Raw genomic sequence first — 15,334 nt, forward strand, 5'->3', positions numbered from 1 at the left:
TTACCCATCCTGGCTAACAGCCATTAACTAACTTAACCTCCATGAATTTATCTAGTTCTCTTTTAAACCCTATTATAGTCCTAGCCTTCACAACCTCCTCAGGCAAGGAGTTCCACAGGTTGACTGTGCGTTGTGTGAAGAAGAGCTTCCTTTTATTTGTTTTAAACCTGCTGCCCATTCATTTCATTTGGTGGCCCCTAGTTCTTATATTATGGGAACAAGTAAATAACTTTTCCTTATTCACTTTCTCCACACCACTCATGATTTTATATACCTCTATCATATCCCCCCTTAGTCTCCTCTTTTCCAAGCTGAAAAGTCCTAGTTTCTTTAATCTCTCCTCATATGTGACCTGTTCCAAATCCCTAATCATTTTAGTTGCCCTTCTCTGAACCTTTTCTAATGCCAGTATACCTTTTTTGAGATGAGGAGACCACATCTGAACACAGTACTCAAGATGTGGGCATACCATGGATTTATATAAGGGCAAAAAGATATTCTCCGGCTTATTCTCTATCCCTTTTTTAATGATTTCTGCAGCATTGCCCACACCAAACATTCAAAAACGATGAGTCTGCCCCCCCCCATCATGAGATTGTCTTAAAATCAGGAGATTAAAAAAAACCCACAGTTGGGGTTCTTTTTATTTGCCTTCTCGGTTTTGAGCTCATGTTTTCAAGCGTCTTTATTGTAATTTAACGGGCGAGACTTGCTTGTTTTTAAATGAACATTGAGCTTGTCATGTAATCGCATCACTTTATACCTCATGCTCCCAGTAGGATGGGAAAGGGAAGGTGAATCAACAGTGAAACGGAGCAGCCAGCCAGACTTACTTAAATCTTGGAAACAGGCGTCTGCCTTACTTTAAAATGCAAGCCGAGCAGAAACAACCTTAGGCAAGCGTGGCAGCACAGGCAGATTGCAACACGCAGGGCTTTTCCACGAGGATTTCGGTGAAACATCTGTAGCTTTTTGGGGGGGGGGTGGATTTGATGGGGTTCACACGACGTTCTGCCCACATAATGAGATTCTGGGTGAATGTTTTTTGCTCTGATTCTTGTCAGGGCAAGATAAAGCGTGTATGGCAGACAAGCTTTCTGAGCGGGAGCGGTGCTTAGTGCGGGGCTGGGGTGTGGCTGGCCAGGCAGCAGGAGGAGCTTTGTAGCCACACTCCCTTCATGAGAACAGACTTTCCAAGGGAGTGTCCGTGGACTAGCAGAGGGTGGGATGGGAGGGGTTTGCTAGTTTGCATGGAGGATCTTGTGCAGCAGCATCACTTGTGACTCTGAGATTACAGCAGCTGCTCTTGCTGTTTTGTGATATTGTTGTTGTTGTTTTTGCACTAGCTCCGTGGGAACCTCTCCCCTCTCCGCTGGGGGGCGCTGCTGTTGCCAAAGTTTTCTTGGCAGGCACCGGGGGGCTTGGACTGTGTGACTGGGACCTGTGTATGCAAGGCTAGGATTCCCCGGAGCAGACCCGTCTAGTGCTCTCGCCCCTGCTGCTGGAAGAGTTTAATTGCTGCTCTCCATGCCCTCTGTCAGCTGAGCGGATGGGGGGATATCTGAGGCTGTGAGGTGGGTGAGTACCTCCCTACTTTGCCTCCCAGCCCTAGGCATGCAGTAAGGGAAGGGAGGAGCAGTGCTTGTTAGTGACTTTGCACCATGAAGATGTTAGAAACTCAGAGGGGAATAGGATGTATTCTCTTGTTAGTGGGGTTGCTTAAAATCCAGATCTGGCGGATAGCAGTCAATATAAAGTGCCCTCTTTTTTAAAAGGGTTGTGATCCCTATGGGTTGAGTAAGCTAGGCACTGTGCCTTGCTCTGCTAATCAGAACCTGACATGTTGCATAATTCTATCACCAGTCATTTATGTGTTACCAGTTTCCAAAAGACACCTGAACTTGTGGGCCACGATGTCTTAATTTTTGGGTGCACTGGGCACCAAACTCTTCTCATCCTTCTTTAGTCCCCCAGAGCACTAAATGAACATTGAGCTTGTCATGTAATCGCATGACAAGCTCAAAAACCAGCAGTGCTTTTTGAAAATGTGGTTGCATATCCCATTGCAGAAGTGCTTCCATCTTGCAAATCTGCTACCAGGGCATGTGATCTCATCTCTAGCCCACATGTGGGAGGTTAATATATTAGCAGAGTTACTTGAATGCTATGTTAAAACTCAACCTGTGTTTTTATTTTGTTTTGCACTGAAATATATATATCTATATCTCAAATCTAAGCTAGATGGAACCTTCTTAAACACTCCAACTTCTCAGCCTACTTTGTTTTCTTAATTGTATTCCTGGTAATGTATTTGTGAGTATTAAAAGTATCAAGAGTGCACAGTGGAGAGACTGGCTGTGGAGGTGGATTCATACTTTATCTTGATATGGGGGAAATTCAAGCCTAATTCTGTATCTTGTGGCTCTGGATAAGATGTTTTTTCTAACTAACAGTATATCTTATGAATCATCATCTGCATAACTGTATGGGGGATGCAATTCTAAGTATCTTATTGGAGACATCTATAGTAATAACGGTTGTATGTGCAACATACAAATACATTTCCCCCCATAAGGATTGTTTAGAAGCAGGTCAAAGGGTTTTCTCTTTATGGATTAATATAGGAAAGGGGGTGGGTGGATGGGGGAACAAGCTATCCAAGTGTCTCATTGGCTGGGTGACAGTATTTGAAATTAGTAATTAGCCATCCTTGGTGGGAGGAGGGGTGGTCTCAGTGCATCCTTCTCTTGGAAATTTGTTTGATAATACCTGACATGAGTCATTTTGGTGCATTCTGAAGAGCAGTTATGTCTTTTGCCTTTGGAACTATGCGAACCAGGAGGAACCGTAGTCTCTTGCAGATATGGTTTTAGCCATATCTGCAGAGAGGGATAAAGTCCTTTCCCTCTTCCCCCTGCTTCTCTGTCCTCTTTCCCCTTCAGCTCGCACATTGGGATAAACATTAAATGTTTGAGAAGCCTTTAAAAAATGATTTAAAAGCATATTCTGCGCGTTTTGTTGTTGTGGGTGTAGTAAAAAAATGTGCATGATGGTGGGAACAGAGGTGGGGTGTCAGAGCAGGAACCTGTCATGTTGGAAAAATCACCCTCTTGGATCCAGGCTGAGGCACATGGGGTGGGTGGGTGGGTGGGTGAGGGAAGCTTGCGCTGTCACTGCCTGTGCTGTGCCTATTATGTCAAGAGAGAACTTTATTCTCTAGAGCTGTCAATCTATCACACTTCACAAGCACCGAGACTCCCTTCAGCTCTTAACCTCCCCCACACAGTAATTCTGCAAGGCAGAACTGAAAAGCGTTCGCAGGGTTATTTGGATACAAAATAATGAACAGGCATCTACTGGATTTAAGATAAAACCTCACCTGTTCAAGTTACCTTTATACTGTTTAGGGCCCTGCATCTTCAATCCTACCCATGAGGGCAATGTGGGCAGTACACAGGGCAGGAATCCACCCATCCGAAGCTGATTGCAGGATTGCCAACTCCAAACAGCCCAGAATTCTGAGCTAGGCCCCCCAAAAATCATGTATTGGGGAAATAATGAATATGGAGGAGTTTTTCTTTGCTTTCTGGGTCTTTAGGGTGCACTTAGCTCATGTTTTCAAGCTTTTCTCGACAACTATTTAGGCTAGAATCTTATTTTTTGTTAAATGGAAGCTGAGATTTTCATGTAATCACTTGACTCCAGGAGCTGGGACGTTAACAAAAAACATGAACTATCATGAGAGTTGGCGATGCTGCAATTGCAGGATCAAGGCCTTTAACTTTAAATACTTTGGTAGCTATGTTAATTGAAGCCCTGAATGTACAAATCTTCTAAATGGTCTTAGCCTATGAAAGTCAATTGAAAAGCCTCCCAAGTGGGAGAAGAAAACAAACACTTCAGTGCTTTTGAGAGGAAGTTATGTTTTGAAGGGGACTCTGGTATTGAAGCCTTTTAGGTTAAATTGTTCATTGAGATGCTAAGAAGGGTCTCTCGTTCAAAGGCCCCCTGATCCTGCAATCTGAGATGTGCAGGTGGACTTCTACATCAGCTGAAATTCCACTGGTGGGATGGATTTGACTGTAGGATCAAAGGACTGAATTTTGAATTGGCATCAAACTTCACTAAATTTGGGAGTACTTAGATCCAGGACTTTGGTGTCAGGCTCATCGCTAATATTTCCATAAACAAATCATTTTTCTTCGTGGATTATTACTTCATTCATTTGAAAAAAACGCAGTAGAATTTAATGCTCACAAAAAATACTGGACTGACAAACTCTGGAGACCAGAGTCCTCTATGTATGCATGATGAGGTACCACACTTCAAAGACAGCACATGGGCAAACTTCTCCATGCTCCCCTGCTTATGTACCCTCAGGCTGCACTGGGGGGGGGTCACCTTCATAGTAAAGTTCAGTTTCCCTCTCCAGTCAATCCAACCACTGCTTTCTCTGCTTAGGTTGCCAATAAGGGTACTAATTCCAATTTGGAGACCTGTCTACTTACACACATGAAACACTAATTCATTTTGCAATGACCACTAACCAGTCAGCAGACAGTAATTTTGGCTTAGTGCTAGCCTGGGTGGATCTGAACCCATGACCTCAAGCTGAAAGATGTATCACATTATCAGTCCTCTGAGTCATCCAGGCTTCTGGTGACTTTAATAAATCTTACTTCTCAACATCGCTCTTCATTAAATGTGGATCAGATCACATAGCATTTCTTTCAGTACCAAGTAATTCAGGTTTCCATTTAGTTGGCCCGTCTGATAGGAGCTGCAGTCTTGACAATGCTGAACTGATCTTGAACTTTGGGACATTTACTGGTGCTTTTTACTTAACTACAGCTTGTGGGTTACAGATGTGGTATAGATTCATCTGGCTACTCAGTTTTGAAGATGATCTTAAAACTAACTTGTGACATGAAAAATGAGGTTAAATGAATATCACTGCAGCAAAAATACAGTCAAGGGCAGCCTCACCGCTCATGGAAAGCTGCTGAACTACTGTATTCAGTTTGTGTAGCATATCATCTGTATTCTTTCCCCCACATTCTTTTGACTATGAGCATATACATTATTATTATTGTAAAAAGCAACAGAGGGTCCTGTGGCACCTTTAAGACGAACAGAAGTATTGGAGCATAAGCTTTCGTGGGTGAACGTTTCACCCATGCTTATGCTCCAATACTTCTGTTCGTCTTAAAGGTGCCACAGGACCCTCTGTTGCTTTTTACAGATTCAGACTAACACGGCTACCCCTCTGATTATTATTATTATTATTAATTTAGTATTACAGTGCCTTGTACAGGCCCAACCAAGTTCGGGGCCCCAGGTGACAGGCACTGTACATACACAGATAATGTTGCGTTTTACAGAGGGGAAAAATCCCATATTTAACAAATAGACATAATCTGAACCAGTTGCCGAAAGCCATTAAAATTCCAACCCATGTAGCAAGGGTTTCCTGTATCCCACAATTTCGTAGCCACAGAATCCACACCATGCCACAGAACTAGACTCCAGAACCTAGCTTTTCAGTCTAAACAATATTGTTTCGGACCCTGGTGGTTTTGAAGTTTACACAGATCACACTTTCAAGGTTAGCTGAGAGCATGATTCCTTCATGCAGCTGCAGAAAACAATAGCTCTGTGTGATGTGAATTTCCTCGTTCATGTCAATGTGTTTTGACTCTGAACCCTAACGATGGCATAAATCTGAATGCTGCTGAGCATTTCAGCAGACGCATCCATCTAATTTGCTTATCCCTCCATCCCAGCTGCCCCCAGAACTCCATATCTAGCTACTAAACTTCTTCCCTCATCCCCAACACCTCTTACTGTGCAGAGATGCACCATCAATACATGTGCAATATCATAAACTGAGACTGCAGGAGAGAGAAAATAAATTACATTTAATTTCAAAATAAATGTCTATTTTCTTATTTAAATGAAACTGCCAGAGAATTAGAACCAGGGACCTTACTACAGAATTGGAGTCCAACTTGTTGAGGAGTGCATGGGAAAAGCAATAATCCGTTTGCCCTCCAAAAGGGCTTATCTTATACCCGGCAGACAGATCCCTGACTCCTAAGGTGGTTGCTTACTGACGCCTATTAAAATCCTAGCTCGGAACTCAGTCTTTGATAGGAACTCTGCGATTGCCAGGTGCTGGAGACCAAGGGTATATCTGCACTGCAGCCTGGGTAGATGGACTTGTGTTAGCTCAGCTGGAGTTAGCGCGCTAAGAATAGCCGTGTTGACATTGCGGCACCGGTGGTGGCTTGCGCTAGCCACCCAAGCTTGGATCCACCCAATCTCCTGGATGCGAGCTCAGGCAGCTTATTTCTGGTCTCTACCCAGAGCAGTTATTGCTTTGGATGTCTTCCTGGTTTGCCAGCATCTTAGAGTTTCTTCCACTGGAGCTACCCACAATAATGAAATTAATTGCACTGGGGTAAATGCATGTAGATATACAGAAGTCTTAGTCTTCTAACTTTCAGCTGTAGAACTAGATTCAGGGTACGTCTATACTTACCCGCTGGTTCGACGGCAAGCAATCGAACTTCTGGGTTCGATTTATCGCGTCTTGTCTGGACGCGATAAATCGAACCCAGAAGTGCTCGCCGTCGACTCCGGTACTCCTGCTCGGCGAGAGGAGTACGCGGAGTCGACGGGGGAGCCTGCCTGCCGCGTCTGGACCGCGGTAAGTTCGAACTAAGGTACGTCGACTTCAGCTACGTTATTCACGTAGCTGAAGTTGTGTATCTTAGTTCGAATTGGGGGGTTAGTGTAGACCAGGCCTCAGAGAGCAAGAGTGCACCACAGCCTGGTCTATCCCTACTTATGCTTCGGTTAGGATACCTGCTGTCACTGAGCCAGTGTTTTACAGTCACCACTCAGATGAGAAAACATGTAAAAATTGTATCTGATTTGGAAGGGATGTTAGCTTAGGTTTATGCCCTTTCCCCTAACCTCTTGGAAAGAGCTTTGACCATAAAACAATCTGGCATTCTTCCAAGATGGTAGGAAGTCTGGAGTGAAACCCAAAGACAAAAAATTTGCCAATCTCTGGAGCTGATTTGGATACCAATTCTGGATTTTCATCTAGCCTGGATGTGAATATTATACTTTTTTTTTTTAAAGACTGTAAAGGTATTTACAAGGTCGCTGAAGGGTTCACAGCCCCAAAGCTGTAGCTATCTTTACTCTTGGGCTCATGGGGCTGAATTCCCTCCACAGACACATGTGCAACTCCCATTTGAAATGGGAAGTGCATATGTGAGAGCAGAGTTTGGCCCATAGTAAGCAATTTAAGAGGACACTGAAGTCTCTAAGCCACAGAGTGGTCCTTGTTTGACAGCAGTCCCATCTGGAAGGTCCTGCCTTCTGGAAACCATGACAGCATCCCTATCAGCTCAGTCCCTTTCCTTTATTTCAGCATGACCTAAGCTCTGTCACCTTCTCCTTTTGACCTGTTTGATATCTAGGCCTCTGGCTGTAGAATGGCTGCTTCTTTCCGCTATGGAGTGACCATCACTGGAGCTATCCTGCTGGTGACAGGAACACTTTGTTTTGCCTGGTGGAGCGATGGAGAGGTGGGACCCACGTCTAATAACGATGCTATGGCTGTGCCTCACGGAGAAGCCAAAGTGGTGCCGAACTCCTCCTCCTCTAATGCACTGCTCAGGTCTGTCAGCTTCTTCTGCTGTGGCATCGGTGGCATCCTCCTCCTCTTTGGGCTTCTGTGGTCGGTGAAAGCAAACGCTCGGGGGATGTCTCGACACTATCAGTACCACTTCTCCAGAGACCTACACTACTTCACCGTGGAACCTCTTGATAAAAGGACGTGCAGGTTAGTGCAATCTCTGCTACCAATGACTCTCAAAAGGGAAACTATTTTTTTTTAAACACGAGTTCTTTTAAACTCTAGTTTTCATTGATTTTTAGGATATCCAGGACCAGACAATAAGTAACTTACATGATTAAACTACCGTATAATAAAGCCGAGTGTTTATATAGGATTTGATATGTTCGAAGCACTGATCAAACTTAACCTCCCTCACGAAAGAGATGGGAGGGTTAGTTAAGTACTACTTACTCCAGTGTGGCCAACTATCAGGATTTTTAATCACAAGTATTTGCTGTTTCTCTGAAAGCCCCAGCTGCTGGAATCAAGAGACTCTCACCCTTTCTTTCTTAGTAAGTTTCTAGCTTTCATGACTTCAGAGATAAGCTTGAAAATGTGACCTGCGTGAACTCTAAAGGCTCAGAAATCAGAGAGCAAATAAAAGAATCCCAAACTCATGGTTTTTAAGCCAAACACATGATTTATGGGACCCGACTCACAATGTTTGGGGTTGGCAATACCTTAGTACATACCTCTTTCCTACTGTGGGCCACTAGGAGATTACTACCTTAAGAAGACACCTCTCTATCCCAATTCCACATTTTCCCTATGGCAACTCTAGTCCTTGATTATTTTAAAAGATAATATTCGGACTGCATTAAGACAAGGTAGAAATAAGCTCACTTTGTTGTGATGGATGCTGCTGCTCAGATATATTTCCCATTGACCACTTTGTGTCTGCAGTATATTTCCTCTCCACGGGTGTAGGACTGTATGCTCATTAGCATCAAAACTCCTGTAATTCCCTGTAGTCTCAATTGCTTTGTTCCCTTCAGGTTGCTTTGCAATTTGGCTCATGTTTGCTGCTGCTCCATAGCTGGTGTCATCAGGAAATGTGGTTGTGATTGTTTTTACCCTCGAAGGAACAACCATCTGACAGATTGTCTCTGTGACAGGTTTCAGTTTTTGTGTCATGACCCAACAAGCTGAAGACGACAGTACATAGATTCTTCTGCAAGAATCTGTGCAATTGAAGCCTTCTGGCAGCGCACAACTGCCTCTTGTTTCACTTGCCTGCTCTTCATTATTGTGACAGGTACAGCTCTGCAAACTGCTTGGCAGTGTTGTGTGGCTCAACAGTGGTGTTTGAGAAACTATGGGATGCCATAAATATTAGGGCTGGGAAAAAAACATTTGTGACATTAAACCTGATCATCCTACATTGGGTGGGGGCTTTTGCTTTAGGAACAGCTCTCTCAGCTGGTGCGAATCAGCGACTGAGCCTCCCCCAAATCCCATGGGAGTCTGGTGCATTGCCCAGTTGCTTAGTTGTGAGCCTTTTCCTTATGCCTAACCTCAACTCTTCCCTCCTAAACTTTAGGGCAGGGCGGGAAGTGTACCACTGACTGTAGCAGATGTTGATTTCCGGGCACATACCACCAGCAGGAGCATGTGGCCTTTCAATACAATAGGAATTGCGGGGCCTTGCTCGTGACGTAACCAAACCTAGCGTCCTTCAGGCCAGCTGGCTCTGCCCATGTGCGCACTGATCTCAGCCACCATTCTTGCAGCACTGTATGCAGAAGGATATTTCAAGACGCTGTCTTAGTAATGTAGTGGGCATCTCACCACAGCATGTGGCAGTGGTTTTCACTGACTTCACTGTCCGTACAACTAATCTCAGTCAGGACCGGTGCTACCATTAAGGCAAACTAGGCGGTTGCCTAGGGCGCCAAGATTTGGGGGCGCCAAAAAGCGGTGCCCCCAATTTTTTTTTACAGCGTTCCTGGGCTGGGCTGCCGGCGGTGCGCTGACACGTGCGGCTCAGACTCCCTCTCCCAGCGCAGCAGCTGCTCCACTTCTCCCGCTTCTTAGGCTTGCGGCGCCAATCAGCTGTTCGGCGCCGCAAGCCTGGGAGGGGAGGAGAATTAGAGTGGGGGCGGCGTGCTCGGGGAGGGGGTGGAGCAGAGGTGAGCTGGGGTGGGGAGCTGCCGCACGGCTCCCCGGGGGGCGGGGAAGCTGCCGCGGGGGGGCGCCTCAGGGCAGGGGGAGGGAGCTGCAGTGGGGGGGCGGGGAGCTGCCACAGGGCTTGGGGGGGGGGCGCAAGGTGGAAGTTTTGCCTAGGGCGTGAAACTTCCTTGCACCGGCCCTGATCTCAGTCATCTTAAATAGAAGCAATTTGTATTGGACACAGGGTAAAAAAAATAATGAAGAAAATCATCACAACTAACTACTAAGTAGAACAGAAATGCAGTTAGACAAAAGGCCTGATCCAAAGTCCATTAAGGTCAGTGGAAAGATTCCCACTGACTTAGATGGGCTGTGGGGCAGACTCCCCAGCACCCCAAAATGCACATTTAGCTAGGTACTCTTCATCCGGTTTGAATCTCTGGGACTTGTTCCCAGCTCTGAATCAAAACTGTTTTTTCTTCTGTACTCATGCTCTCTGTCTCTGAGTGGCTTCGGGGATGTTTTTGAAAACAAAATCTATCACCAAGGGGGGAAAAAGCCCTTAGAAGTGTCTTCTATAAATCAGTCTATGGGAAAAAATAAGTCTAAAAGGAACATAAGCACTTACTGTAAAAATTCTCTCTTGGGACACAAATTACAGGCTCCTGCTCATCCAGAGGCTTTTTGGGAAGCTTTTTAAAATCTGGGGCCAGAGCCTCAGCTGGCGCCAATCAGTGTAGTTCCTTTGGCTTCAGCGGAACTACGCTGATGCACACAAGCTGAGGTCTGGCCCACTAATTTTGGCCCTTCTCCTGTACTACCCCCATGACCTGGAGGTGATTAGCCCAGTACTGGGTTCACCACAAACACACAGTTCAGCAAAGAAAGCATTGCCATTGTGAATGAGCTCATTCCACCACAGCAGCTGTGTTGGCTTTTGCACTTGGAAACCTTTGAACAGAGCAGGGCAGAGAAAGGTCATTCTGTTTCATGGAGGATTGCGATATTTTTAAATTTGGTTTCGTTCTGATTTGGAATGAAACCACCAAATTCATCCGCAAAGGGAATGGATCCCTGACTCTGGGCCAGTCTGCTTGGTGTCTACCCTGGAGCTGCAGGCCCTGAGGTCCCCTGCTCTAAGGCCAACTGGCAGGTAGGCTGTCCTGGAGCCAAAGACCCGGGGAGCTCTGGGCTCCCCATTTCTGAGGCAGTCTGGCAGGTGGTCTGCTGAGGAGCTGGCGAGCAGGCAGGAGCCAGGCAGGTTTCAGTCAAACCCCTGCCTGGGTTCCATCAGAAGTGAATGTCTCTGTGAAATGTTTTGTTTCCCACAAATCAGCAAATTCCAGTGAACAAATGTGTTCTTGGAATTTTCCCACCCGGCTTCCGTTGAACGTCCCACAGCTGGCCTGGGGCAACTTGTTGATTTTCAAACTTGTTTGTTTAAAAAGGCCAGTTTCTCACCATAAGCTAATTGGGCAAATTCTGGCTTGCAACTAAATTAGCCCTGCTAAGAGCCTGAGAACCCTGTTGACTGGTGTGTGGGTGTGAAGAGCTCCATGTAAAGAGCTGCACACAAGAAGCCACTTGCCGTGCACAGCAAGAAGAAATGTATTGGTCCTACAAACCCCAGGAACAATGCTGAATGTTACTATTATTTATATTACCATAGCGCCGAGGAGCCCTCGTCATGGACCAGGACCGCCTTGCGCTTGGGGCTGTACAAACAGAATTCTTGAGCATCATCTACTACCACCTTATCTACTAACTATTTACCTATATGCAGACCTTCCCCTTTATAGAGCATTCCTGTAACAGATGGCAACTCTAACGGTGTTCGCACTAGGGCAGGACTGAGAACCGTTGGCAGGGCAGTGTAGGACAGTTTGCACAGCGGCTGTCTGGGCGCTGCCTGGTCTGTGGATAATTCAGGTAAACACCTCACATGTAAACTTCATTGTGTTCCATTCTAATGATGGAAGTCTCCTGTGGTGACACATGGCCACCTTGCTGTGGCATTCAGTCCCAAGCTTTTGACTCCCTTAGGTACAATAGTTTACAGACGAAGGCAGGATCATGGCTCGATGGTTTCATGGGATCCCGCAGGGTTTCTCTGGAGCGTGTGTGTGTGTGTGTGGCCATGTCCTAACACTGCAATACAAACATCAAGTCTCAAGCCAGGCCCTTTTACAGGTTTAACTGAGAGGTTTGTGGTCATGGCCTTACACACATTTCCCACCCCCTTTGAAAAATAATCTTCCCTTCAAGGAAAGGGGAAGTGAGAAGATCAAAGGTTGTGCAAATGTTTTACCTGTACACAGCCTATGTTTACTCAGCAAAACAAGTTGAAAGGCACAAACATTGTGTTTTTCCTAGGTTCTCCCCACTGCTGATTAGTTAATGATTAACAGTGGACACTATTAATAATAAATAATAATAATAATAATAATAATATAATATGTATTTGGCTTGTAGCAGCACCCAGAGACCCCAGACAGGATCTGCCCATGGACTGTTTTTGGTACCCTCATCCTCCCTTTCCTCCATTTTTTCCTCCTTTCATTTGCCATGCTCCCTTCTTGCCTCTAGTTTCAAACTATACCTGTCCAGGCAGGAATGCAACCTAGCAGCACGTTTGTACTGTCCTTGGCATGTTAGCACAATAAGATCTTGGATCGTCATGGGGTCTTTGGTTCTAAATTACATGAAAATTTTTTTAAAGACATAAATAAAGTCAGCTAGCCCCTACTGCGACAGAATCTAGGCATCACTGGCTGGCTGAATTCCTCTAGACATCACAGCAGAAGTAAATGCTGAAGAGCAATTTGAAGGAGAGGGTGGGAAGGAAGCTTGAAGCTATAGCATCTCTCCAGGTCTCCTGAAAACCAGCCACATGATTATGTCAGATTAGGAGAGGCCCGCACTTTGGGATGCCCAAATGCACAGCCTGTTGACACTGTAAAGTATTAAGTTTCTCACTTTTCAACACACAGTTATAAGCACCACCACATGGCACAGAGTGTCAATGGACCAAAATTGCCTTCAGTGCTTCAGTGCCTTCAGTCACTTAACTCATGGGGTTACTCAAACGTCTTTCATTAAAGTGGACCACACTTTCATGCAGAAAATTTCTCTTGAAACACCTCCCTTGACTTCCGTGTGATAACGACAACAATTGCTTACATTAGAAAGTAACATGTAGCCACCCTTTAACGCAATGCTTAGCATCTGGAATGAAGGAGAAGCCACCAGCACCAGGGGCGCAGTAGAAGCTGTTCGATGCTGAGCGCTTTTGCAACGTTTGTGTCCAGCAAGTGCTCCGTACACCACCAGCAAGGGCCCTGCAGACTCACTTTGGGACCACAGTCTAAGGACCTCTGGTTTAAGAATTGTGACTATTCTTATGCAATTGGTAGTGGTAGGTCCCCCCGCCCCCCTTAAAGAAAGAGTAACCTGGTCAAATTCAAACCTCTCTATTAGGTAGCCAGGAGTTTTGGAGCAGCTGCTAGCTAATGGGATAGCTACTTTTACCTAGTCCATGTACTTCATTATAAATCCTATCTTACAACCTGATGCATTTGATTTGGTTTAGCTTGATGCAGTTTTGCTTTGCTTTTTGTTTCAGTGCCTGGGATGCCAATGCTATCCCCACCTATGAAGAAGCCCTGAACTGCAGGCCTGCTCAAAGTACCCTAGATTATATACCACCTCATGGCGGGAAGGAGGAGACTTCACCCCCTCTATACGGAGACTTAGATGAGGATGATACGTGGCCAGGTTGCCGCAGACGCAGCTCCTCAGACAGTGTGCTGCTCAGGACCACTCCATCCAGAAGGGAAACAGAGTCACAGGGTGAGCCCAGTGCTACACCACCGCCCAGCTACGAAGACATCAGTGTACGTGGTGTATGATCTACGAACCACATACAATGCGTTGGACTCTATAGATTGCTGCCTAGTCTGTTTGCTTTGGAGCCTGCCTTTCCTCCTCTAAATGCTCATGAAGTGAGAGGGGAAACATAGATCAGCTATTCAGATCAAAATGGCTGTTCTGTCTTTTCTAGGAGTAAATCCAGAATAATTAGAAATAAATCCAGATAATCTCAATGCTGCCATTTTCTGAGTTGTGTGGATAATCAGTATGTTTGAAAGCTTTCATATTTTTAATACAATCACTGATGATTGCAAATATTTGACAGGTAGCAGGACGGAGAAGAAAATATTTTTGAGTACCTAGGATGCCCGTTGAAATGCATGGGGGAATCTTTACTAGAGCGATCCAGCCAAGACTAGCATCTTAGGGTAACATTTTCATAACAGCCTGGTGACTTAGGTGCCTAAGTGCCATCTTAAGAAATGATTTAGTCACTAAGGAGGCTAAGCTGCATTGCCGCTCAGTGACACCAGCTAAGATTTTCAATAGTGATTTTTGGGTGCCCAGCATGAGACACCTTAAAGGGGTTTGATTTTCAGACAGTGCTGAGCACCTCGCCTCTGAAAAACAGGCTCTTAAGGAGCCTCAAGTTAGCACCACAAACATGAGACATCCCAAATCACCAGTTTCTTTTGAAAATCTTGGCCTTGGCTCCTAGGTGCTGAATGTACTTTTGACGTTTCCCTAAGTCACTAGGGACCGAGGTTGTTCTGGTAGATAAGAACGCCGGGGCTTAAGTTTTACCCACCCATTGGTCACAAGCTGAAGTGCTCAGCAGCTCTGAAAATCCAGCCAGTATAGTGTGTGTATATATACACACCATATATATGGCAAAAATGTGCTTACTTCAATAGATTGTTCCCCCAGGAGGACAAAGAAATCAGCTTCCCTGTTCTGCGAGCAACCCAAGACAAAACTCCCCCAAATAATGTTTTGTGAGGAATCCTTGATACTAATTAGCTAATGAGTCGAGGGCAGTGCTTTATAATCTGAGTGGTTTGTATTCAGCCTGCTGTCCCTCTAAATCAGTCACTTTGCTGCTGTCTCATGGAATACCCAAGTGTCTTGGTGTTTCAGTCCCTCCAGAAACAACTGTGGGTCACACTGCTGGCGATTGCAGGAGAGTGGGGGAGGGGTAGTGTTGTCACTGTTATGGGTGGCAGTGATGACTAGCCAGTGTACTTTATGACTGTCATTCGCCATACACACGGACACAAATATAGGAAGTGCAGAGTTCTCGCTGTCGTGGGAAATCACACATAAGGCAGCGGGAGATAGCAATCCGGTAAAATCACCATGGTGACACATATCAAAGCATTAATGGGAGGGAAGCAATCAAGCAGCTTCAGGGAATCAAAATTTATGGCCATTTTAGAGCGAGACTAAGCTAGATCCTCAGACAGTGTAAATTCGCAGAGTGCCATGGCCACAGAGGAACTACACTGATTACACCAGCTAAGAATCTGTCCCCCAGCCTTTGTAGTGTTGCCTCTTTAGCTGAAAGTCTGCTACTGAGTCCACAGCAGTGAGCGCTCCCCAGAGCTTACAGTAAATGCTTCGCATTCGGATTGGAATTGTGTAAAAGAATTTGTAGTAGCGAAA

General features: G+C 45.4%; 1 protein-coding gene across 1 annotated transcript; it reads left to right on the forward strand.

The window, feature by feature from the left end:
• The first annotated feature begins 1,081 nt into the window (after positions 1 to 1,081).
• TMEM61 (transmembrane protein 61) lies at positions 1,082 to 13,710 on the forward strand. The gene is made up of 3 exons (XM_065409284.1): positions 1,082 to 1,117; positions 7,494 to 7,858; positions 13,425 to 13,710. Exons 1-3 carry the CDS (start codon positions 1,082 to 1,084, stop codon positions 13,708 to 13,710), a joined length of 687 nt encoding a protein of 228 aa, XP_065265356.1.
• The last annotated feature ends 1,624 nt before the right edge of the window (positions 13,711 to 15,334 follow it).

Source organism: Emys orbicularis, chromosome 8 (genome assembly GCF_028017835.1).
Source record: "Emys orbicularis isolate rEmyOrb1 chromosome 8, rEmyOrb1.hap1, whole genome shotgun sequence".
Lineage (NCBI taxonomy): Eukaryota > Metazoa > Chordata > Testudines > Emydidae > Emys > Emys orbicularis.